Source organism: Oncorhynchus gorbuscha, linkage group LG04 (genome assembly GCF_021184085.1).
Source record: "Oncorhynchus gorbuscha isolate QuinsamMale2020 ecotype Even-year linkage group LG04, OgorEven_v1.0, whole genome shotgun sequence".
NCBI classification, from domain to species: Eukaryota; Metazoa; Chordata; class Actinopteri; order Salmoniformes; family Salmonidae; genus Oncorhynchus; species Oncorhynchus gorbuscha.
In genome coordinates, this window is record NC_060176.1 from 45,556,781 (window position 1) to 45,584,484 (window position 27,704).

The window sequence follows — 27,704 nt, forward strand, 5'->3', positions numbered from 1 at the left end:
TTAATTTGAATCTGGGAAACTGGCCTGTTCTCACACGTCCCTCAACTAATTCAAGCTGAGTGCACCACGGTGACCCAATAAAATGCACGGCTTTTGTCTGACCCAGCTTGGGGAGAAATGGAAAGTAAAGCAGACAGAGGTTGCAATAGTGGTCTTGAGTACATAACCTTGGGCTACACAGCCTAAACAGGGCTGGCAGCAGCACGCATTCACAAAGCTTGGAGGTGTTTGGAGCTTCATACTATACAGTGAGCTATCTACCCCCAATGACTAAATCGATCCTCTGGGAGCAAGAGAGAGGATAGAAGAGTGAAGCGGGGTATTGCTGAGGCATCTAAAACAGCATAGCCAGAGATGGGGTTGGCCAGACTGGGTTATCTACCAGCGGGCAGAGGAAGCAGAGGCTCCCGTATCACCAGTGACTACACAAAGACAGTGGTCTGCGGAAGTCATAGCTGTAGACTGTATAGGGAATGACATGCTACAGCGCTCTCCATTTCATCCAGAAACAGACTGAAACAGAGTGTGTTAGAAATGCCCATGCCGATTTATGGTCCCAGAAACTATTGTGTTTTATATCAATCAAATAAAGCTAATACAGCATGTATTAAATTCCCAGGGTGTTTATCCCTGTTCAAAACTATTCTGTAGGATGAGATTGACAATGAAGGGCATAATTAAATAATATGGTACTTAAAAATATTATTTTATGTGCAACAACACACATTGTCATTCCATTGCAAAGTGAAGAGTAATTGCAAAATATACTAATTTGAATATCCATCCAATTTAAATCAAGAGAATTCTGAAGAAAGGGCTTAATAATAAACACAAGCAGGCGGGCGTAAGAGAGTGAGTGTGTCCAGCCATCTTTATCCTTCACCCGCTAAGTATTTCTGTCCATTGGCCAAGGAGCTCTGTGTGGAATATAGATTAGCTGTCCTACATTGATTTAGTAATCTAATGGAAAAGACCGAAAGGGAGGAAACTGAAGCTGGGATCGGGATATGATCCGCCTCACTGGTCAACACGGGTGACTTATTGTGCTCTGGGAGAAAACTATCCGTATCTGAGAGTCACTGGTCTGAAAACTCTTAGAAAAAAAGGTGCTATCTAGAACCTAAAAGGGTTCTTCGGCTGTCCCCATAGAATAACCCTTTGAAAAACCCTTGTTGTTTCTAGGTAGAACACTTTTGGTTCCAAGCCTAACCATTTTGGATTCAATGTAGAACCCTCTGTGGAAATGGTTCTACGTGGAACCCAAAATGGTTATACTTGGAACCAAAATGGTTCTACCTGGAACCAAAAGGGTTTTACCTGGAACCAAAAAGGTTTCTCCTATGGGGACAGCTGAAGAACCGTTTTGGAACCCTTTTTTCTAAGAGTGAAGGCGACATGGCACACTTCACTATCAGACCTCAGATCCCCTCATTCTCCTGGCATCTAGGGGGAATGAGGATGCATCCCAAATGGCACTCTATTCCCATACTAGTCTGTGTCTCAAATGGCACAATGTTCCCTATATAATACACTACTTTTGACTAGAGCCCAAAAGGGAGTAGGGTGCCATTTGGGATGCAACTCCAGAATCAAGAACCCCCATTTTCTGGATCTGAATTTTTGAAAGAGTATGAAAGAACCATTGACTTTCATGGTCACTCAACCTTTTTATAATGTTTGTGTGTTGAGAAATGAAATTACATACAATATGATTGACGGCTGCATCCTGCGCGTCACATAAACAAGGAAACACTATCTAAAAACATACCAAGAAGAGAGGCCTTTTCTACATAAAGGAGTCAATTTGCCACGCTGGAGATAAGCGCTTCAAGGTCAAATGCGAAGTGAGTCATTCACTGATGTATGAGATGTGAAGTGATTTTGACTGCATCCAGGCGGAACTTTAGTTGAAGGAATAAGGGCAAAAGTTGATGTTTCTAAAACCTACTGGCCATATTCCCCTGTTACTGCATCAGTAGAACTCATATTTCACCTGTCATGCACTGTCACTTATCTCACTGTCAAGCTATTCCCAAAGTCTTGCCTCCCCCTTCTCTCTCTCGCTCAGGCTCTCTCTGTCTCTCTTCATTCTCTCTTTTAGCGAAGGTGCGGGAGGGAATACACTTGCGTCCTATTGTTATGGTTCTGTCAACACAGTTTGTTTTGTCCATTCTTGATATATTTCTGAGAGATGAAAAAAGACCAAAACATATTCAGCTGACATTCAAACAGACATAACACAATTTACCAAGGCAAATGGAACAATGATTTTCCAATAAAATCTAATGCTATTCGTTGGTAGGGAGCTGAATATTTTACATGATCTGTACCCCCTCCTGAAAACTCAGGGCTGCTGGTGCTCAAGGGAATATCACAAACAAATATGGAGGTTGCTTTGATTTTTTTTATATAATGAGTGTTGGTGCTCCTCTGGGCTACAATATTATCGGTAAAGGTCTAGGAAGAGAAAGAGCGTGATTCGCACAGCCTAAACTTTAGAATATCTGAGCTGGGCAAAAAAAAATGATAATACTGAGATAAAGGAATGAGATGCCTGCACACATAATATTGCTGTGCTCTACAGTGTTTGATTCCTGCACCCAAATCTACACAAAAGACCTAGGTTCTCCTCGTGCAGAGTCTCTCCTCAACGTAAAAAAAACAGTATTCAGAAATGGAGGATAAAGACCATCCGAAAATGCCTAGTAACCCATAAACACCTTATCTTATGAACTACTATTACTATCCGAGAGAAGTACAGATGATTTTCCTTTTTCATGTAAAACACAGTGTTGGAAGACAGTTTCTGTCCAGGCAGTCTTACAGCTGGGATTCTTTCCCTTCCTCTCAGGGTTACAGTGAGCTGGGTGGCAATGGTTGCCATGGGCTACTAGGCAGGGATTCACTCCTTTTGTGTGGTGATTCATGCAAAAATGGCATAAGCCAAAACAGTGTGTCAAACTCAGCCACACAGAGCAACTCTGGATATTTTTCAGCAGAGCCCTGGTCAAAAGTAGTGCCCTATAAAGGGAATAAGGTGCCATTTGGGACATATACATGGATTCGGGGAAACTCTTTTGTGTATTTTGTATGTTAGTTTCCTCAAGGAACCACATAATGGTTTTATTTAATGAAATTTGGCGGCTGGGGATGTCCCGTATGACACTGTAACCTTAAACAATATGTATTATGCCAGTGTGGATGTGAATGTGTTGGATGTGAATGGGATGGTAAATCTTGTGATATCTGAATGTGAATGTGTTGGTAATCTTTGCACATACAGATGTCAGATCTTAACTTGATTACACTTTTGTTGCAGATAATTTTCCTGATGCATCAGGAAATGCAAATGAGCCTCTTGAGTGGCTTAAAATGAGCGGTTATTTTTCTCTCCGTGCTGGGGCAGTCGAGTTATTGGGATTAAGGCTTGCTATCAAAATAATGTTCTCTCTCGCTCGCTCATACGCTATTCCTAGGTCCTATTACTGACACATTCAAATATACAAAAATGGATCTGAAATGCAGCCATAAACATCAACAACCATAGTTTTATATAGCTCAATAACACAACATTGATATTGGTCTCCACTATACTACGACATACAAGTGTCTAGTTTATCCTAAGGTTATCAATAAACTCAAAATTGATAGAAAGAGGGGGAAGGGAAGCGCTACTAAGGTAAACAGTAGTACATTTTGGTAGACAGAAGGTGCTCTTTGGTAAAAGGGGTGAATTGGTTATCAAAAAGAAAGGAGGACCAAGCCACTCTTCATATAATTCATTTAAAATAGCTTTATTTGTGTCGCATGTTCAATGGAAAACAAGTTTTTAAAATCAGACGCGTTTCAGGCTGCATGGCCTTCGTCAGGGAGTACAAATAAACAATAATACTGCAACGTCCTCTTTTGAACAGCTTTTCCAATCAGCCCTAATTTGAAGAGGGGAGGGGTTACAAAATTGATTGGACACACCTAGTAAGCACTACTATACACATTAAAAAGTGAAATACTGTAGATATGTTATCGAACATTTTCAACTCCAAGCTAGAAGTATCAGAACGCCTAGAAAGTTAGTTATAACCTTAAATATGACTGGGAGAAGTGTCAAGAATAAGAAAGCAATATATTCCGTAGTGCACTAGAACACAGCAAACATGGACAACAACATTCTAAACATTAGCTGAGGGCAATTGAGCAAAATGTCCACTAGATGACAGCAAATGGACCCATCACAACCCTATAGGAAGGGTGGGAAATCCATATCTTCATTTAAACCAGGGTACTTAGTGGCGTGTAGTTTGTAAATCCCAAAATGTCCCTTTGGTTTAACTGTTTGACGGTCCCCTTTTGTAATTGAGGCCAGAACATGATCAATACCCATAGCTTGTAGGGAGGCAGGATTGCCATGGTGTAAGGACTTGTAGTGCCTTGCCATGGGGTAGTCTTCATTGCCTACCCGTATGGCGTACTTGTGTTCCGCTAAGCGGTCTTGAAGGTGTCTCTTTGTCCGTCTAATATAGAACACCTTGCACTGTGGACATTCCAATCTGTAGATGACATGAGTGGTTTTACAGTTAATGAAATGCTTGACGTAAATACTCCATTTTGGAAGCTGTGTCAACAAAATACTTATTCTGTATAATATTACTGCAATGGTTGCAATGGTTACATTTAAAAGAGCCCTTGGGTTTGTGGTCAAGCCAAGTTTTTTCAGAGTCACCAGGAAGATAGCTATGGACTACTTTGTCATTTAGGGTAGGACATCTTTTAAAGCTTATGACTGGTGGCTCAGGGAAGACTTGGCATAGTAGCGTATCACTTTGGATGATTCCCCAATTATTTTGAATGATTATTTTAACGTTCTCTGCTTCAATGCTGTATTTTGTAACAAAGTACACTCTCTCTGATGTATCACGAGGCACTCCCCTTCGCAACAAGTTCTCTCTCTCAAGTAGTCCGGCCCTTATACCTGCATCTTAAAGGACCTGAGCGCTGTAGCCCCGATTCAAGAAGTGATTCTCCAATTCAGCAGATTTGACACTGTAGTCTGTTTCCTGTTCGCAAATTCTGTGGACTCTTTGGAATTGGCCATATGGAATGTTCTCTTTTAGCCTTTTGGTGTGAAAGCTGTCTGCCCTCAGAATGGTATTCCCATCTGCAGGCTTCCTAAAGATTGATGTGCGCAAACAACCTTTGTCATTTTTTACTGATGTCGAGGTCCAAAAAAATGAATGTTATTTGTTCAACACATCTGTGGTATCTTGAAGATTGGCTGGGGGTTTGGTCAGAAAAGGCTTATTAAAGTAATCAATGTAAAGTAATCAGAGTTTCATTACCACTAATGACTGGTCTGCCTGGGGGATTTTCAAGATTCATGTGGACTTTTGGAAGAAGATAAAAAGAAGTCATACTGCCATTGAAAATAAAGTTGAACTCATTGTCTGAAATGTAGCCATTCTCCTTAGCTTCTGTGAGGATCCCTTTCTGTTCAGTTTTTAGGTCCTCTGTAGGGTTGAAGGTAAGAGATTGGCAGAATTCATCATTGTCTAATTGACGGTAGGCTTCTGTCACATATGTGTCCTTACTCCACACTACTGTAGCGCCATCTTTGTCTGCTTTTTTAACCCCAATCCGTTCATTTTTGGACAACTGCGTCCCCCTCTGTCTTAGAAAGATTACGTTGTGTTTGGTTGGAGTCAATTTTACCCGTAAAAAGATTCTCCACATCAAAATTCACCTTCTTGGCAAATGTATTTAGTGTGACACAGAAACTGCCTGACCTGAGACACTGGTGTCTGTACTCAAAACTCAAAAACACTAAATTGAATTCAATCGTGGCCTGGGTGGGTCTAGCAGTTAGGGCCGCTGCCTGCAGCACGCACATATAGCTACATTTTCACATTAGATTTGCCGTTGGTAAACAAGGAAATATTTAATTTTGATTGTACGGAATGGTTGTCAAATTGATAAATTGCCATTAGTCTGTTCAAAAAGGACTAAATTGATGCAATGACAATACCAACCTGATGGCAAACATATCTTAAGTGAGCAGTAATGAGGTGACCAATAATGGTTGCAATTGAGATCAGCTGGCGGGTGAATTTAACGAGCACTGATGGTTAACGAGACATGAGCTGGCAGAGCTGGCAGATAGACTACTGCATCTGCTGTACAGATAATGGCATACGGAAGGAGGCTAATTCATTATTTTTTCGATACAAATATTTTTTATAAAGATAATCATTATATTGTTAGATTAAAGTAGTAACTCTGGTAGGTCTGAAACAGTCTTCTTCACCTCAAGTTCAACTGTCGGAGTCAGTTGGAGTGCAAGTGCGTACTGCCTTCATTTCATAGGTCTGCAGTATAATAGGTTAATAGCCACACAACACCAAACGTTCACAAAATGTTCTCACCTTTATTAGGGTGATATACAGTAGTAAGTCAAGCCATTGTTTATAGTGAAAATATGAGCATGATATTAAATTGCAGCAAACACATTCCTGTTGGAACTTCATTTGGCCAAAGAAAATAGTTCAACAGAATGCAACAAAACACTTGCGAACTGGATTAAACCTTCACAAAAGCTTTGAACGGGCTATATTGAGCAGTTACCAATAAAGGCTAGTGCCTACCGTACCCAGCAAATGACAGTATAGGCTAATTATATTTATTTTACAAAATGCCTACTTATGACCCATTTTAAGCTAAAAAAAGGACCACACAATTAAAAAGACACATCAAACTTAATTTATCCAACGGAAATGTCTCAACAGAATGAAACAAAACACGTTTTTCATATTTAAAGAACTGGTTTAGATGAATAAATAGGTATACAATAATAACAATGATATAGAGTAATAATAATGATACAACGAATTATTATAAATATGAAAAAATAAAGTAAAAAAATGCCATCCTACCTGAATAGCGAGTTGCACAGTAGTAGCCTGCATTTGTCCATTTGTGTGGAATAAAATATTATTCTGCTAATGTGTTGACATGACATGTTTTTATAAAATGCCCTTTTTTTCCCCAGACCCTGCAACAACAAAAATCCCCATGTGTGGAAATCCTAAAAACATGTCTGCTCAACTGTATGCCACTACGCACATGTGATTATAGATGCATGCAATGCTTATTATAAAGGGGACCCCGGGGCACGTGCACTACCTGCCCGTTTGGTAGCACGGCCCTGGCTCTACCCAAGTAGACTGCTGGCTGGACTACTACTGCCAAACGACCAATGAGGAAGAAGCGGGGCGGAGAACAGTCGACGGTTGTACTACAGCATAGTACTGCAAACAGCTGTGGAAGCGTCTTCTGCTTTGTACACACGTTTCGCTGATCTGGTCAATGGATTACACAGTTTCCCTACAAGTGCAACATCAATTGACGGTGTTCCCGACACACTTGTACCAGGGTTACAGTTTGGAGTTACAGGTACATCTCAGACATGCATTAGGCTACTTAGCCTATGTGTGATTTGATTTCCGTTTTACTTACATCGGTTACCAAACTAAGATCGCTTTCCATCTCTATAGACAGAGAACGAGACTATAAAACTAGAACTGTCTTTACTGTTTTCAGCTCTTTCGTGGTCAGTTTTGCATGCCCGCTGCGCTGCGTGCAATATCAGCATCCTTTTTGACAATGCCTGAAGATTTTCGATGTGCACATGAGCCAGCGTAACGAGAAACAGTGTCCTCCTCTCCTCCATCTAGGCTATTTGATGATGGATTCATGACACCGTGTTTGGAAGTACCGGGTAGCCTGATGCGGAGGTTAAATGATGCGCATAAATTGTCAACGGTTTCTTAAACACTCGGTGTGATATGCTGTAGACCTATTTAAGTTCGACATTTAAATCGATAGTTTGGACTTTTGGCGATGATAATTTTGCGTCTCAATGTGCTTAGAAAGTGGGATGGGATGGCATCGGAGGCAAAACAATTCCTCATTTCATTTAGTCGGCTATCCATGCCTATTTAACTCATACTGACCTTTCACGTAGATTGTTTTTTTGCTACATGTATATTTATGATAATTTCGTCAAGACGAACCTTCATGAATGTAATTTATGGGATTCCAATAGTTCATCCAGTTAAAGTGAATTGAACTCACCTGTCATAGGCAACTGTAATATAGGCAATCTAGTTGGCCTTTGTTTGCTTGTGTTTAGTTTTACATTTGCCCGCTGTTCAGCAAAATGCATTGTATTTGAGAAGTTTGTGTGTGGCTATCTTGAGTATTCTATTGTATCCCGTCATTGGATTGTGACTACACAAAATGAGGATTAGTTTAGTCATTTGTCATGCATTTTCACATGACATTATCCTCATACACTCTCAAAAAGCTACATCACACAAAACCGGAATGGAATTTACCTCTTAGCTATCTGTGTTTACCTCGTAGCTATCTGTGTCCAATTTGATTTGCAATCATGCATGTATGGATGCGCGCAATGCACTCTCTGCCTCTGACTTTGGCGTATCAAATTCACCTCAACATCTTATACTGGCTATAGTGTCCTATTTAATAGTTCTCATCAAATATTTGCCAAGTTTTCTTAAAAAACACGTATTTCCTTTACTGAACAATCCTGACTTCCCTCCAGGCAGGTGTCTTATTAAAATAACCACAGGAAGGGCTTTGAAAAGGCATTTTAATTAGATATGCTACAGAAATCCTAAAGTGTTTATTTGTAGAAGTTCAACGACAAGGCATCAATTGTTAATCTGGAATTGTTGCATATTACATATTAGTGCAAGGCTTTGAAGTGTGTTCACCAGGTGGTGTCTAGATTATCTTTATCTTTACTACATTATTATGTTTGCTTTATATTATCTTTGCTTTATTTTTTTATATTATCTTTGCTTTATCCACTTCCCCCAGAGCGCATGCAGCGACTTACTTGTCTTGTTTGAGAGAAAGCTTTCCTCTCCTTTTGTTGCATAGTTTTTTACTTATGTGACTCTGCTGCTGTGCCTCTCTCAGGCTTTCAATTTGTGTAACAAAGTCGATCTTTTATTTGGCTTTCTAAAAGGATCGGAGATACAAAGACCATAACATTGAGACAGTAGCTTTGGGTAGATCATTATAGCAAATGTCCGTCTCTTTCTGCAGTGCAGTTTCTGCACTTTAATTGAGCGGCATGCAACAGCCCCCATAACGTCTTAGCATCATTTCTCAACAATTCTGATAGTATAGTGTTCTTTATTATTGTCCAAGATTCGAATTATTGGGGTCCTGGGCAAACCCTAAACTCCATAACAAATCATGTCACCCCCATCAGCCTTACAATCTTTTAACTATACAGAAGACATCTCAAGCATTTAAAATATCATGCGTCGCTCCAGCCCACAGTTTATGGCACCCTCAATGGTCAATGTGTGATTCAAACCTCAATTAATCTATCTCACTGGGCAAAAACTGGTTGAATTAACGTTGTTTCCTCATAATTTCAATGAGAAAATTAAATGTGATGACGTTCAATAAACGTGGAAAATTGATTGGATTAAAAAAGAAATGTTATCAACATAAGTGAATTTCGTATTCTTTCACCCAACTTTGAACCCAAATCCAATTACATGGTCAGCGTGACATTCTTGTCACATTAGTTGATAACAACCAAATGTAAATCAAAACTAGATGATGAACTGACATCTGTGCTCAGTGGGATGGTTGTTTCCTCCATTTCCTCTGCAGGCTATGGATTACGACCAAATGGCACCCTTTTCCATCAGATTCAGATTCAGACAACTTTAACATCCTAATGGTGTATTTAAAATAACATCATCATAGCAAATGATATTTACAAGCCAGTAAGCTGGACAAGTGCAAATCCATGAAAATGGACCAGTTCAAAAGTAGTGGACTATATTGAATAGGGTGTCATTTTTGACACATCCTTTAACATCATTTGCAGTTCAAATCCTCCACTTGTCAATTGACTTGTTATGGAGTATTTGGAGTTTTAATTATACTTGCCAGACAATTCCCATCACTGCTGTTGTTCAATAAAAATATTTCTTTCTCCGGTCTGCTTGATTGAAAATTTGATCAGTCGGTTGCCAGAGTTATAAAATGTTGCTACTATCACTCTCTTAGGAGAGGCTCACTGTACTAAACCACAAGGTGGATCCATCAGAGCCTTTTGGTTTGGTACAGTGAGCCTTTGTTTTTTCATTATCTTAAGACAGTGCAGTTTGTCGCAGCATGCCTGCTGTCAGTGACATGGACTAGATTTTTTTCAAAAGTTGTCTGTATGTGAGGGTTCCAGAATATGAAGTGTATTTGAGGTGTTTTACATGTATGTGAGGACCTACTTAATACTCATACAACACATATACTATGCACATGCAAGCTCTCCAACTTCACACAACTTTTTTGCATGTGATCTACCTCTCACTTTAACAATCCCAGATATATTTGTTCAGACTCTCAATTTCATATCGTTTGTGGTAAAAAGCTTATGATCCCTCTCTACCGTCAGTGATTTGTTAGGGTTCTAAAATAAAGCGCTTTAAAGCTCTGTGCTTCAGCGTCATCAATAAATGCTTTTGTTAAGTAAAAATTGTCCTAATGTTTAGTTGGTTATTCAAAATCCTCCTTTCAGTCACAGTCTGTACACAGAGAGACCAAAATAAACCCTAAAGATGTTTATGAACACCTTTATGTAACAATTAACTTCAATGAGATCCGTCAAATACACACTCTGGTGTTAGAAAGATGTAAAAGAAAATCTACTCAACAGTTTGAGCTACTGCACTTGGCACTTCCACATGTGTCACACGTGCTGGTCAAAGGGCATTGAATAAAAGGAGATGAATGTATCATGTGAAACTCCCTGAAGTACTCTTAGATTGCAGTAGCATCTGAAAAAATAAATAATATTGTCAGAAGGCTAATTTTACTGTATGTATATATAATTATACAGTATAATTTGTGCTTTTGGAAAGTATTCAGACCCCTTGTTTTTTCCCACATTTTGTTACGTTACAGCCTTATTCTAAATCTGATTAAATTGTTTTTTCCCTCATCAATCTACTCATAATACCCCATAATGACAAAAGAAAAACAAGTTTTTAGAAATGTTTGCAAATGTATAAAAAAAACAGTATGACATTTACATAAGTATTCAGACCCTTTACTCAGCACCTTTGGCAGAGATTACAGCCTCAAGTCTTCTTGGGTATGATGCTAGAAGCTTGGCACACCTGTATTTGGGGAGTTTCTCCCATTATTCTCTGCAGATCCTCTCAAGCTCTGTCAGATTGGATGGGGAGCGTCGCTGCACAGCTATTTTAGGTCTCTCCAGAGATGTTAGATCGGGTTCAAGTCCGGGCTCTGTCTGGGCCACTCTCAGAGACTTGTCCCGAAGCCACTTCTGCATTGTCTTGACTGTGTGCTTCGGGTCATTGTCCTGTTGGAAGGTGAACCTTTGCCCCAGTCTGAGGTCCTGAGAGCTCTGGAGCAGGTTTTCATCAAGGATCTCTCTGTATTTTGCTCCGTTCATCTTTCCCTCGATCCTGACTAGTCTCCTAGTCCCTGACGCGTAAAAAATCCCCACAGCATGATGTTGCCACCACCATGCTTCACCAAAGGGATGGTGCCAGGTTTCCTGCAGGCAGGACGCTTGGCATTCAGGAGAAATAGTTCAATCTTGGTTTCATCAGACCAGAGAATCTTGTTTCTCATGGTCTGACAGTCCTTTAGGTGCCTTTTGGCAAACTCCAAGCAGGCTGTCATTTGCCTTTTACTGAAGAGTGGCTTCCGTCTGGCCACTCTACCATAAAGTCCTGATTGGTGGGGTGCTGCAGAGATGGTTGTCCTTCTGAACGGTTCTCCCATCTCAACAGAGGAACTCTGGAGATCTATCAAAGTGACCATCAGGTTCTTGGTCACCTCCCTGACCAAGGCCCTTCTTCCCTGATTGCTCCATTTGGCCGGCGGCCAGCTCTAGGAAGAGTCTTGGTGGTTCCAAATTTCTTACATTTAAGAATGATGGATTCCACTGTGACACAATCTTTTTCAGAGCTCTACGGACAATTCCTTCAACCTCCTGGCTTCGTTTTTTCTCTGACATGCACTGTCAACTGTGGGACCTTATATAGACAGGTCCGTGCCTTTCCAAATCATGTCCAATCAATTTAATTTACCGAAGGTAAACTCCAATCAAGTTGTAGAAACATCTCAAGGATGATCAATGGAATCAAGATGCACCAGAGCTCAATTTCAAGTCTCATAGCAAAGGGTCTGAATAATTATCATTTACATTTACATTTAAGTCATTTAGCAGACGCTCTTATCCAGAGCGACTTACAAATTGGTGCATTCACCTTATGACATCCAGTGGAACAACCACTTTACAATAGTGCATCTAAATATTTTAAGGGGGGTGAGAAGGATTACTTTATCCTATCCTAGGTATTCCTTAAAGAGGTGGGGTTTCAGGTGTCTCCGGAAGGTGGTGATTGACTCCGCTGTCCTGGCGTCGTGAGGGAGTTTGTTCCACCATTGGGGAGCCAGAGCAGCGAACAGTTTTGACTGAGCTGAGCGGGAACTGTACTTCCTCAGTGGTAGGGAGGCGAGCAGGCCAGAGGTGGATGAACGCAGTGCCCTTATTTGGGTGTAGGGCCTGATCAGAGCCTGGAGGTACTGAGGTGCCGTTCCCCTCACAGCTCCGTAGGCAAGCACCATGGTCTTGTAGCGGATGCGAGCTTCAACTGGAAGCCAGTGGAGAGAGCGGAGGAGCGGGGTGACGTGAGAGAACTTGGGAAGGTTGAACACTAGACGGGCTGCGGCGTTCTGGATGAGTTGTAGGGGTTTAATGGCACAGGCAGGGAGCCCAGCCAACAGCGAGTTGCAGTAATCCAGACGGGAGATGACAAGTGCCTGGATTAGGACCTGCGCCGCTTCCTGTGTGAGGCAGGGTCGTACTCTGCGGATGTTGTAGAGCATGAACCTACAGGAACGGGCCACCGCCTTGATGTTAGTTGAGAACGACAGTTTGTTGTCCAGGATCACGCCAAGGTTCTTAGCGCTCTGGGAGGAGGACACAATGGAGTTGTCAACCGTGATGGCGAGATCATGGAACGGGCAGTCCTTCCCCGGGAGGAAGAGCAGCTCCGTCTTGCCGAAGTTCAGCTTGAGGTGGTGATCCGTCATCCACACTGATATGTCTGCCAGACATGCAGAGATGCGATTCGCCACCTGGTCATCAGAAGGGGGAAAGGAGAAGATTAATTGTGTGTCGTCTGCATAGCAATGATAGGAGAGACCATGTGAGGTTATGACAGAGCCAAGTGACTTGGTGTATAGCGAGAATAGGAGAGGGCCTAGAACAGAGCCCTGGGGGACACCAGTGGTGAGAGCGCGTGGTGAGGAGACAGATTCTCGCCACGCCACCTGGTAGGAGCGACCTGTCAGGTAGGACGCAATCCAAGCGTGGGCCGCGCCGGAGATGCCCAACTCGGAGAGGGTGGAGAGGAGGATCTGATGGTTCACAGTATCGAAGGCAGCCGATAGGTCTAGAAGGATGAGAGCAGAGGAGAGAGAGTTAGCTTTAGCGGTGCGGAGCGCCTCCGTGATACAGAGAAGAGCAGTCTCAGTTGAATGACTAGTCTTGAAACCTGACTGATTTGGATCAAGAAGGTCATTCTGAGAGAGATAGCGGGAGAGCTGACCAAGGACGGCACGTTCAAGAGTTTTGGAGAGAAAAGAAAGAAGGGATACTGGTCTGTAGTTGTTGACATCGGAGGGATCGAGTGTAGGTTTTTTCAGAAGGGGTGCAACTCTCGCTCTCTTGAAGACGGAAGGGACGTAGCCAGCGGTCAGGGATAAGTTGATGAGCGAGGTGAGGTAAGGGAGAAGGTCTCCGGAAATGGTCTGGAGAAGAGAGGAGGGGATAGGGTCGAGCGGGCAGGTTGTTGGGCGGCCGGCCGTCACAAGACGCGAGATTTCATCTGGAGAGAGAGGGGAGAAAGAGGTCAGAGCACAGGTTAGGGCAGTGTGAGCAGAACCAGCGGTGTTGTTTGACTTAGCAAACGAGGATCGGATGTCGTCGATCTTCTTTTCAAAATGGTTGACTAAGTCATCTGCAGAGAGGGAGGAGGGGGGAGGGGGAGGAGGATTCAGGAGGGAGGAGAATGTGGCAAAGAGCTTCCTAGGGTTAGAGGCAGATGCTTGGAATTTAGAGTGGTAGAAAGTGGCTTTAGCAGCAGAGACAGAGGAGGAAAATGTAGAGAGGAGGGAGTGAAAGGATGCCAGGTCCGCAGGGAGGCGAGTTTTCCTCCATTTCCGCTCGGCCTTCCGGAGCCCTGTTCTGTGAGCTCGCATTGAGTCGTCAAGCCACGGAGCGGGAGGGAGGACCGAGCCGGCCTGGAAGATAGGGGACATAGAGAGTCAAAGGATGCAGAAAGGGAGGAGAGGAGGGTTGAGGAGGCAGAATCAGGAGATAGGTTGGAGAAGGTTTGAGCAGAGGGAAGAGATGATAGGATGGAAGAGGAGAGAGTAGCGGGGGAGAGAGAGCGAAGGTTGGGACGGCGCGATACCATCCGAGTAGGGGCAGTGTGGGAAGTGTTGGATGAGAGCGAGAGGGAAAAGGATACAAGGTAGTGGTCGGAGACTTGGAGGGGAGTTGCAATGAGGTTAGTGGAAGAACAGCATCTAGTAAAGATGAGGTCGAGCGTATTGCCTGCCTTGTGAGTAGGGGGGAAGGTGAGAGGGTGAGGTCAAAAGAGGAGAGGAGTGGAAAGAAGGAGGCAGAGAGGAATGAGTCAAAGGTAGACGTGGGGAGGTTAAAGTCGCCCAGAACTGTGAGAGGTGAGCCGTCCTCAGGAAAGGAGCTTATCAAGGCATCAAGCTCATTGATGAACTCTCCGAGGGGACCTGGAGGGCGATAAATGATAAGGATGTTAAGCTTGAAAGGGCTGGTAACTGTGACAGCATGAAATTCAAAGGAGGCGATAGACAGATGGGTAAGGGGAGAAAGAGAGAATGACCACATGGGAGAGATAAGGATCCCTATGCCACCACCCCGCTGACCAGAAGCTCTCAGGGTGTGCGAGAACACGTGGGCGGACGAAGAGAGAGCAGTAGGAGTAGCAGTGTTATCTGTGGTGATCCATGTTTCTGTCAGTGCCAAGAAGTCGAGGGACTGGAGGGAGGCATAGGCTGAGATGAACTCTGCCTTGTTGGCTGCAGATCGGCAGTTCCAGAGGCTACCGGAGACCTGGAACTCCACGTGGGTCGTGCGCGCTGGGACCACCAGATTAGGGTGGCAGCGGCCACGCGGTGTGGAGCGTTTGTATGGTCTGTGCAGAGAGAGAGAACAGGGATAGACAGACACATAGTTGACAGGCTACAGAAGAGGCTACGCTAATGCAAGGAGATTGGAATGACAAGTGGACTACACGTCTCGAATGTTCAGAAAGTTAAGCTTACGTAGCAAGAATCTTATTGACTAAAATTATTAAAAATGATACAGTACTGCTGAAGTAGGCTAGCTGGCAGTGGCTGCGTTGTTGACTTTGTAGGCTAGCTGACAGTGGCTGCGTTGTTGACACTACACTAATCAAGTCGTTCCGTTGAGTGTAGTAGTTTCTACAGTGCTGCTATTCGGGGCTAGCTGGCTAGCTAGCAGTGTTGATTACGTTACGTTGCGTTAAAAGAACGACAATAGCTGGCTAGCTAACCTAGAAAATCACTCTAGACTACACAATTATCTTTGATACACAGACGGCTATGTAGCTAGCTATGTAGCTAGCTACGATCAAACAAATCAAACCGTTGTGCTGTAATGAAATGAAATGAAAAATGTGATACTACCTGTGGAGCGAAGCGGAATGCGACTGGGTTGTTGAGTGCGGAAGTTCTATTCAGTAGACGTTGGCTAGCTGTTGGCTAGCTAGCAGTGTCTCCTACGTTAAGGACGACAAATAGCTGGCTAGCTAACCTCGGTAAATTAAGATAATCACTCTAAGACTATACGCTCTAAACTACACAATTATCTTGGATACGAAGACAGCAAAGACAACTATGTAGCTAGCTAACACTACACTAATCAAGTCGTTCAGTTGAGTGTAATAGTTTCTACAGTGCTGCTATTCGGTAGACGGTGGACGTTTGCTAGCTGGCTAGCTGCTGGGCAGATAGCAGTGTAGACTACGTTAGGACGACGAAATACGAAGTTGCAATAGAAGTGCTGACTGTTTCACTTTGTTGTCCTCTTTCTTTTCCTTTTTCTTCTGTCCTTCTTTTGTCCTTATTTTGTCTTCCTTTCTTCTGTTAACTAGATATTTTTTGTTGTTATTCTTTGTAAGCTAGCTAGCTTCTTCCAGGAGAGTCCCTAGCAACTGCTTAGCAACAAGTAAACAATTCTGCTAGCAATTCACCTAGCTAAGATAACTGTACAATTTTATGAAAAAAATAGTTAATTTTTCAAAAGCCTGTCTTGTTTAGTTTGTTCCTTGTTTTGTCTTCTATTGAGTCTTGCAGTTTTCTCTTGATTTTTTCGATGTACTTCACTCTAAAAAAAACATTTAAATCTCAATAAATACAGGAGCTCATTTTTCAGCAGCTGCTCAATTTAGAACTCCGGAATTTTATGTAATTATTATTAATTTTATTTAATTATGTAAATAAGGTATTTCTGGTTTTGTTTTTTAATACATTTGCAAAAATGTCTAGAATCCTGTTTTCGCTTGAGGAATTTTAGTAAGGTGTTTCAGTTTTTTTTTCTTATAACTTATTTTTACTTTTTCATTCTTGGGTATTGTGTGTAGATTTTTTGTTTAATCCATTTTAGAGAAAGGCTGTAACGTAACAAAAAGTTGGAAAAGGGGAATGGGTCTGAATACTTTCCGAGAGAGAGAGAGAGAGAGAGAGAGAGAGAGAGAGAGAGAGAGAGAGAGAGAGAGAGAGAGAGAGAGAGAGAGAGAGAGAGAGAGAGAGAGAGAGAGAGAGAGAGAGAGAGAGAGAGAGAGAGAGAGAGAGAGAGAGAGAGAGAGAGAGAGAGAGAGAGAGAGAGAGAGAGAGAGAAATTGAAAACGGCATCCCTTTGGCCACATTGATCAGCTGTTACTGGCATGAGCGAGTATTTAAAATCTTGCTCATTATATGGATCAGATTGGGTTATTGTATGCCTAATCATAATTGATGCTCCTTTGTGGATTAGGCTGAGAGCAGGCCAGCTTTGTTTAGGAAGACATCCATTTAGACTTGATTTACTTTGCAATCTATGTTCCGGAACCCAAGCACATCCCCCTGTATGCATAATCCCTTACAACAGGTTTATGGACACCAGTGTTACATCAGGCTATTTACCCTTTCTGGCTAAGTAATCTAAATGTAATCTACAGTAACTGGAGAAAATATAAGTGATTAAATAGACCAGAGTCATAATATAACCACACACACACACACACACACACACACACACACACACACACACACACACACACACACACACACACACACACACACACACACACACACACACACACACACACACACACACACACACACACACACACACACACACACACACACACACACACACACACACACACACTCAAGTGACTAAACACTTGACACTCGACCTAAATGTCTCTGTCACTGGCCCGACACCAGTCTGATGATTGTGCTGAGGTGTAGTCTACTGTAGGCACGCTGCCCAGACTGTACTGTAATGTTTTCGCTCAACTGCTCTGTTGTCAGTAGGCAGGCCACACCAGAGTCTTCTATTGAGATAAATAGCTCTCTGGGGTTACAACTAAATAAAAGACAAAGACAAACCACAACAAACGTCAGCCCTGTGCTGTGTATTAAATGCTGCGTGTCCTGCAATCCAACATGTAGAATCATCGGGAAATTAACAGAAAAATTACAGCGGATGTTCTGTGGTCAGAGGCGACAGAACGGCCACCGGCTGTTTTTAAACGTTCCTCAACTCAGTCTGCTTTGTCCTTCAGGCAAACACTTTAAAATATTGGATGTAGATTGACAATACTGCTGCAATGGTAGTAATGGTTATGAGTTGTTGGTATTCTATGTATTCCTGTATTCAATGCTCAGCAGCCTGAGATACCCCATTTAAAGCCCAGTATCTGAGTGTGCTGCTGCCTCAGTATATAATGTGGCCTGGTTAGTCCATCCTCTTGGGAGATCCACTGAAAACTGGTAGAGATGTCTAAGTATGCGTTCACAAGGCACCCAATGCCCTACAAAGGCTGCGCTAAACAGGCAGCCCAATTCTGATACTTTTACCACTAATTGGTCTGTTGACCATTCACATCAGATCTTTTCACAAACCACCAAATCATATAATTTTCAGAGCTGATCTGATTGGTCAAAAGACCAAAAATATCAGTATTGCGCTGCTTGTCTAAATACAGCCATAGTGCACTAGTTGTGACCAGGGCGCATAGGCAGGGATCATCAACTAGATTCAGTCACAGGCCAACCTTTTCTTGCGCGGATGGTCAGGGGGCCGGAACAACTTCCTAATATTGAGTTGCACCCCCCTTTTCCCACCAGAACAGCCTCAGTTCATTAGGGTATGGATTCTACAAGGTGTCGAAAGCGTCCCACAGGAATGCTGGCCCATGTTGACTCCAATGCTTCCCACAGTTCTCCTTTGGGAGGTGGACCATTCTTAATACACATGGAAACTGTTGAACATGAAAAACCCAGCAGTTTTGCAGTTGTTGACACAAACCAATGTTCACATCCTGGCACTTAAATATTTTGTCTTGCCCATTCACCCTCTGAATGGCACACAATCCATGTCTCAATTGTCTCAATGATTAAAACTCTTTCTTTAACCTGTCTCCTCCCCTTCATCTACACTAATTGAAGTGGATTTAACAAGTGACATCAATAAGGGATCATTGCTTTCACCTGGATTCACCTGGTCAGTCTACGTCATGGAAAGAGTAGGTGTTCCTAATGTTTGGTATACTTAGTGTAGATGTGCTCACAATGCACTCTATCTGACCTCCAGTAAGCTCTTGGGGTGGAGAGTTGAGCACTGTTTACTGAACTCAAACGATTTAAGTACTTGAGAAGGATGTGCATATTTATATAATCCAGTTGAAGTAGATCATTTATAAATAGATAAATAGTGCCACAGTCTTTTTTTTCACCTTTATTTAACCAGGTAGGCTAGTTGAGAACAAGTTCTCATTTGCAACTGCGACCTGACCACGATAAAGCAAAGCAGTGTGACACAGACAACAACACAGAGTTACACATGGAAAAAACAAACAAGCCAATAACACAAACAAGTCAATGGCACAGTAGAGAAAGGAAAGTCTATATAAAGTGTGTGCAAAAGGCATAAGGAGGTAGGCAATAAATAGGCCATAGGAGCAAATAATTACAATTTAACAAATTAACACTGGAGTGATAAATGAGCAGATGATGATGTGCAAGTAGAGAAACAGACGTGCAAAAGAGCAGAAAAGTAAATAAAATATGTATGGGGATGAGGTAGGTAGATTGGGTGGGCTATTTACAGATGGACTATGTACAGCTGCAGTGATCGGTTAGCTGCTCAGATAGTTGATGTTTAAAGTTGGTGAGGGAAATAAAAGTTTGTTCCAGTCACTGGCAGCAGAGAACTGGAAGGAAAGGTGGCCAAATGAGGTGTTGGCTTTGGGGATGATCAGTGAGATATACCTGCTGGAACGTGTGCTACGGGTGGGTGTTGTTATCGTGACCAGTGAACTGAGATAAGGCGGAGCTTTACCTAGCATAAACTTATAGATGACCTGGAGCCAGGCAGGCCAGGCGACGAATATGTAGCGAGGGCCAGCCGACTAGAGCATACAGGTCGCAGTGGACGGTGGTATAAGGTGATTTGGTAACAAACCGGATGGCACTGTGATAGACTGCATCCAGTTTGCTGAGTAGAGTGTTGGAAGCTATTTTGTAGATGATGAGTCAAGGATCGGTAGGATCGTCAGTTTTACTAGGGTAAGTTTGGCGGCATGTGTGAAGGAGGCTTTGTTGCGAAATAGAAAGCCGGTTGTAGATTTGATTTTGGATTGGAGATGTTTAATATGAGTCTGGAAGGAGAGTTTACAGTCTAGCCAGACACCTAGGTATTTATAGTTGTCCACATATTCTAGGTCGGAACCGTCCAGGGTGGCGATGCTAGTCGGGCGGGCGGGTGCGTTTAGCGAACGGTTGAAGAGCATGCATTTGCTTTTACTAGTGTTTAAGAGCAGTTGGAGTTGAGGTGGCTAATGAAATCATAGTACACGTGTAATCAGCCTCCTTGAATTGTTTGCTGTTAAATGCAGTTTTTGAAACATACTCAATGTTAGCTATTTGATCATTAATTCCTTCCTACCACCCTCTCACTTCTCTCTTAGTTCGCATGTGGTTCCCTCCCTGTATCAGAGACATTTTTTGTACTATGGCCTTAGTCCAGGAGCTCTACTACTGAATGTACAATGTCTCTTATTCAGGCTGGAATTAATGCAGTTGCTGAGTTGAGATTGTATGTGTTGCCAAGACAATGCGGTCTCTCTCTCTCTCTCTCTCTCTCTCTCTCTCTCTCTCTCTCTCTCTCTCTCTCTCTCTCTCTTTCAATCACAACCACTCTACTTTAGTCTGCTACCTCAGGATGCTATTGTTCTCTATTTGTAGTAAGAGTTAGAACGTCTTGGACAGATATCTAAATTGTGGATTTGGAGAGCATCCAAGATGCATGACCCTTGAACAGAGGGATACACTGCTGACTATACATAGCAACAATTAGCAAAAGACAACTGTTATTAATTTGCAAAGTAAGTTGGGTGGCCATTGTACACCATCAATGATTCAGTATTGCACTGCTTTGGGACTTCCCGTTTATTGTCACGTTGAGAGATGCTTACATACATAATCTTTTAGCATTCTGAATACAGCGCATATACTGTGTATACCTCAAGTGGTTTTGAGACCTGTTGAGGGAATATGGTGGAACAAAATAAATAATGAACTCAGAAAGATAAGTTAATGAGTACCTGATGGAATTGAGATGCAAAGCTGGAAGGTTTGTTTTTTTATTTTGATTTATTACCCTGTCTAATCCTGATATCTGTTATTTTCTGCAGTCGTAACTTATTACTGATGTCTGATCCATGATTTGTGTGGAGACTTTTGAAGTTATGTGGGGCGCGTGATGTCATCACATAACTATATGCACCACCCCACATTTAATTTTAAACGCCTAGCCTACGGATGGCAAAACATTTTTTTTTTCTATGGACGATAATGGTTCCGCTTTAAATGACGTGCAGCGAGGGTTGCACATTTTGGGGAATATTCAGAGGTGGAAACTTTCTGTGGGAATTAACGGGAATATATGCAAATTAATATTAATACCATTTAAAAGTAGATGTTTTTTTGTATGGGATATAATTACCATATCATATGGAGACAGAAACATAAACCTTTTACCTTATCATGAGTAGACATAATTGCAAATTATTAAATCCTTCCAATAGAAATAAAAAAACAATTTAGTTACGAATTGAACTTTAATTAAATGAGTTGACTCTTCACATGTGATGATTTCACTGAACAACCAAAGAAATTGAATATTGAATGATCCCCAATGATCCATCACATCTCCCAAAAAACGTTTTCAACATACATTTGTAAAATGATAGTCTAGAAACTAAATCTTTAGTTGTCTTCCTCTCAGGCTTCCATGTCTTCTCCCTGGAACTTCTCAATGTCCACCTCTTGAACATCAGACTCTGAGTCTCACAATTCACTGTCACTTTCCAACCTAGTTGAGGATGGCTCGTTGTCAGGCTCAAAAAGCCTCAAATTTGCCCAGATGACCACCAATTTTTCAACCCTTGTATTGGTCAGCCTGTTGCGTGCTTTGGTGTGTGTGTTCCCAAACAAGGACCAGTTGCGCTCTGAGGTGCCTTGGGATTTGGCGAATGATGGAGGCAACAGGGGAAAGAGCCTCAGATCCACAAAGTCCATTCCACCAGTTGTCTAATGAGATATGTTGGCTCGACTGCCATATTGCATCTCCATCCCAAAGCCCTTGCTTTGTTGTGTACTTCCCCAGACTGCCAAGAAACTTGCCCTCATCCAGGCCAAGGTGGTGAGACACGGTAGTGATGACGCCATAGGCCTTTTTGATCTCTGCACCAGACAGGATGTTCTTGCCAGCATACTTGGGGTCCAACATGTACGCTGCAGCATGTATGGGCTTCAGGCAGAAGTCTTCACGCTTTTTGATGTATTTCAGAACTGCAGTTTCCTCTGCTTGGAGCAACAGTCAAGTGGGCAGGGCATTATGGATTTCTTCTCTTACATCTGCAAGCAGAGTCTGAATATCAGACAGGATGGCATTGTCTCCATCAATCCGTGCAATGGCTACTAGTACAGGTTTCAGGACTTTCAGGCTGCTTACCACTCTCGCCCAAAATACATCATCCAGGAGGATCCTCTTGATGGGGCTGTCCATATCGGCAGACTGTGATATGTCCATTTCTTGGAGAGACTCCTTCCCCTCCAGGAGACCAACAAACATGATGACAACACCACCCCAACAGGTGTTGCTGGGCAGCTTCAATGTGGCACTCTTATTCTTCTCACTTTTCTTGGTGAGGTAGATTGCTGCTATAACTTGCTGACCCTTCACATACCTAACCATTTCCTTGGCTCTCTTGTAGGGTGTATCCATTGTTTTCAGTGCCATGGTGTCCTTGAGGAGCAGATTCAATGCATGAGCAGCCCACCAATGGGTGTGATGTGAGGGTAGGACTCCTCCACTTTAGACCAAGCAGCCTTCATATTTGCAGCACTGTCTGTCACCAATGCAAATAGCTTCTGTGGTCCAAGGTGTGTCTGTGCTCTTGTAGAATACTGGTTGAGGGGTGGGATATGATGTAGTTAATTATTCCTTGCCCATGAACATTCAACCACCCATCAGAGATGATTGCAATAGAGTCTGCTTTCTCTGATTTGCTTGACCTTCACTTGAACTCTGTTGAACTCTGCATCCAGCAAATTACTAGATAAAGCGTGTTTGGTTGGAGGGGTGTATGCTGGGCGAAGAACATTCAGAAATCTCTTCCAATACACATTGCCTGTGAGCATCAGAGGTGAACCAGTTGCATACACAGCACGATCAAGACATTCATCAGCATTTCTTTGACTACGTTCCTCCATTGAGTCAACAAAAACTTCTGATTCCAGGAGGACCATGAGCTGTTGCCATCGATAAGGTGTCTGATTCATCATTTTCACCTTACAGATGTAGTGGGACTTTTGAGGGATCTTTGTCAGAGGTTGCTTGTTGTGTACGCTGAGGAAACTTTATGCACTTGGTCAGATGATTCTGCATCTTTGTTGCATTCTTCACATATAATTTGGCACAGTATTTGCAAATGTACACAGCGTTTCCTTCTACATTAGCTGCAGTGAAATGTCTCCACACATCAGATAGTGCCCGTGGCATTTTCCTGTAGAGATTAGAAAAAAATGAGTTAAAAAAAAACAAATACAATTCCATGTACAGATACAAATTTAAGCAGTTAGATTAAACATCTCCTTTGTAAGATAAATGTTTTAAAATGAAACATGTATGGAAACAGGTGAATTAACACTCCTCGGTTAGCAGGCTCAAGCGAGCAAAAATCACATCGTAGCAAAAACGAACTCGCAGAAAATGTTAACAAGTTAGAAATGATTTAAACACACTTTGCTGTAGGCTACTATTTACTAATTAACAAAAAATAATGCATGTCGTATAAAATATATTCACCCCACCCAGTATTATAATCAAAACTTAACAGAAAGCATGTAGTCCGTGGCTCAGACACAGTAGTAGTGTGGGCTTAATAGCATATCATTAGTGTGCAAGATCTTGAGAATCAGCTGTACATGTGATGGAGGAGTGCACTGCACATGTGATGGAAGAATGCACTGTGCATGCAGAGGGTTGCAATTCCAATGAATTGGGGATAGTTTAACCAAAATATGCCACAAGACCTAGAATTGCCTTACGTGTATCCCACAAAAAAGGTTCACTGTTATAAGCTAACTTTTTGATGAATTTAAGCAAAATTCCCAGGCTTAACTTTTTTAAGTTTCCGACCCTTACCAACCCTACATGCAGCTTATAAAGGCTTCATAAAGCCTTCATAAAGCCTTCATAAATGTATTACAAATCATCTATAACTGTTTGTCATGCTTTATAAAGGGTTCATAGATGTGGCATAACTGTGTGACTTAGCCACCAATGTCAAATGTGACAAAACCCACTATGTCAAAAAGGACATAAACCTGGGTGGCAGCACCACTTAATAAAGGCCTTATCAATCATATTAAATTGAGGCTTCACCAAGCATTTATAACCCTGTCATGCATCTTTGTAGAGCATTGCAATACCAGGATATTGGGTTCGATTCTGCTAAATTGCATATTATATTTCACTAAAACATTTAATAGGATGGCCCACCCTCTTTCCCTCTTGGGTACATAGTCAATATTGGACCCAACCTCAACTTCCCCAAAAATGCTGTGCTGCAGGATGACACACTCTAAAGTGCAGTCCTGCACATCAAAAACATTTTTAGGGCCTTTTAAAATGTAAATCTGTTTAAATGTTTTGCCTACTTCAGTTTTTTTCCAAAAAATTAAGTTCTTTGTTTTGCAGGTTTCAGATTTGCCCTATTTTATTCTGGTTTACCTCAGTTTTTTTCAACACTTTTTTAAATAGAAAAACCAAATATAATTCTGTTTTTTCTCAATAATGCTTTAAACCACATCAGGGATGACTTTTGAGGTCTGGGAAAAATCTACGAAACTTCCATGTTTGTGTGTAGTTGCCCTTTAATTCAGTGAGCGTTCCCTGCACTCTTATTTAGTTAGCGTTTTTTTTTGTAGTGCAGTAAGCGCACGTGATGTGATTCGGCCGCCAATGGAGTGGAATATAAGGCCAGCAACACTCCGTATTATTCAGAGCCCCATGAAATGACACCATATATACATTCTAGAGACCCTACTGAAAATTCCATACAATACTTTTAGTGTGGCAACCAGAATAGTTATTGCTCTAAGCCAATATGTATTCCATTGTCACGACTAGTCAAGGTGGGTGGAATCAGGCGCAGAGAGCAAATAATGAATAAAGGTTTATTCTCCGGTGAACAACAATAAACACGGACAACCCAAAAATATAAACAGGGTGAAAATATCCAAAACAGGAATAAACAGAAAAAACCGGAGAAATAAAACACAAAAACACCGACAGCCGAAACGAAATGTCAAAAACAAACAATCCCGTACAAAACAAGGGCGGGACAACCTACATTATATACAGATACTAATTAACTAACACACAGGTGAAAACAATCAGACAAAACCAACAGATAACCGAAAAGGGATCGGTAGTGGCTAATAGGACGGTGACGACGACCGCCGAGCACAGCCCGAACGGGCAGGAGAGCCAACCTCGGCGGAAGTCGTGACATCCATATACAGTGATTCATATTGGGGGCATTTATTTGACCTTGGAACATGTTTTAAAACCCTAATTGAATGAAAATGTCACTTAAATATGAACAAATATGAATAATTGTTAATGATTAGACAATTATTTTTCATATATCATGAATGCTTATTGACACCTTTCTACTATTACAAAGGGGACTTTTTTAGTGTTGCTGACGAGATGCTGATCATGTGATGCTCACTTGTGCTGCCACTGGAGAGAGAAAGACAAGTAAGTTCATCTTTATTCATTGTAATTTAAATTTGTTTGTAGTTAAGTGTTGAGTTAGAGTACATACTGTAGCCTTCTCTGAAATTGCTAAATAGCCTCAATGTAGCTAGCTAGTAGGCTCAGCTAAATACAAATCCCCCTAGATACAGCCACGTCTCATATTCACGTCACAAGATTGGTAAATTAAAGAGGAATATAATAATATGAATTGAATTGAGTTTCCCATCTTCCCATTTAGAGTTTCTGGTTTTCAGCACAGAAATGCACTTATCCAGATGGGTTGACAAAGGCATTTTCTAACAGACACGCTAACTTACTTTGTTGTTACTTTTAAGATTGGACCCAACATACCAGCAGGAAGATAGGCAAGAAACACTTGTCCGACAACTCAGGGACAAGCGACACTATTCACAGCCCTGTGTAATTTTCAATGTAATTGCATTGCTCAACTTTTTGAAACTTAATGTATTTGTATTGTTTTGAAATGTACAAATAAAAGGAAATGTATGGTTTACACATGTCTTTAATGTTTATTTGTTTTAGCTGTTAGTGATAATTCCCTAAGTGTTAATACATTTGTGTTTACATCATCAAGCCTTTATGTATGCGTTATTAATAGGGATGCAACGGTACACAGTATGTTTTCGAACCGTTCGGTACGCCCCCAAGGTTCATTAAGCACACTCAAACTGAGGAATTACGATATGCATGTCATTTTCCTATAATTTACAAAACTTGCTTGTTTATCGTGCTGCAGACGTGTTACACGCACGTTGTACATTTAGATCCACAGAACCAGACACGCAGCTTGTGAACAGGCTTGGCAGGCAACTGCTTGGGGCCCCAGGCCATTAGGGGTCTCCTGAGGGCTGACAAACTTTACACCACAGCAATGTCCCAAAATTTGGCAACCGCAGTGACTGCAACCCCCTCCCCCTTTAAACAACCAATGGACGATTTGCAATGACATCTCAGTAGGAAACCTCCCTAAAGGGGCCCCATGAAGAGGGGAAACTAAAAACAAATATTCTCTCAGCTCCAACGTGACAATGGCGAGCGCTAACAAGACAGACAGAAGCAAATTTGAAGAGTCACCGCCGTCTTTCAAATCCGCTGTGTGGGAACATTTTGGATTGAGCATTCAATACGATGACGAGGGTAAGAAGTCCGTAAACAAAGGACAGTCTGCAAGCATTGCTTTGCCACTGTCGGCTACTCGAGTGGAAACACTTCTAACATGTAGTGTCATTTACGTCGCCATCACCCGGCCGTATCCCTTGCAGATGGAGCTGGAGCAAGGAGAGTCCACTCGTTAGCGAAAACACAACAATCTCTCGCTGCTGCCTTCCAACAACAATTTGCAACAAATTCAGAAAAACATAAAGAAATAATGAAAGCAGTGGGAGAATTCATAGCTAAAGATTTGCAGCCCTATTCGGTGGTTACTGACTCGGGATTTTGTCATCTGATGAAAGAAACTTGAACCGTGTTACAATGTACCCTCCCGCACACATGTCAGCAGCAAAGTAATTCCCAAACTCTATGAAACATCACAGAGAGAAATTGAAAATGAATTGACACAGACACCCTATCTAGCTCTCTCCACTGATAGTTGGACTTCCAGAGCAACTCAAAGCTACCTCACTGTGACGGTTCAATATGTACTGGAAGCTACCTCACTGTGAGAGTTCACTATGTACTGGTTTGGGAGATGAAGAGCTACGTGTTGCAAACTTGTCCCCTGTATGAGAGTCATACAAACGCACACTTTTCTTAAATATAAAGATACAGAAACCATACCGTGGCCCACAAACCGTGATACATAGCTAACCGTGGGCCCACTGTACCAATGCATCCCTGGTTATTAATGACCAAAGGTGTCTGACTGTAGTAAGTACAGCGTCATATGATATAAGGCATTTATGTATGTGTTATAAATGACCAAAGGAGTTCTGAA

General features: G+C 42.0%; 1 protein-coding gene across 1 annotated transcript in view; it reads left to right on the plus strand.

Moving 5' to 3' along the window:
• Positions 1-7,264: 7,264 nt before the first annotated feature.
• The window catches only part of zmat4a (zinc finger, matrin-type 4a), a 165,815-nt gene continuing 145,375 nt past the window's right edge, over positions 7,265-27,704 (plus strand). The window contains exon 1 of the mRNA XM_046346910.1: positions 7,265-7,443. Coding sequence (XP_046202866.1) covers positions 7,357-7,443 — 87 coding nt within the window. The 5' untranslated portion in view covers positions 7,265-7,356. The remainder of the gene's footprint in view (positions 7,444-27,704) is intronic.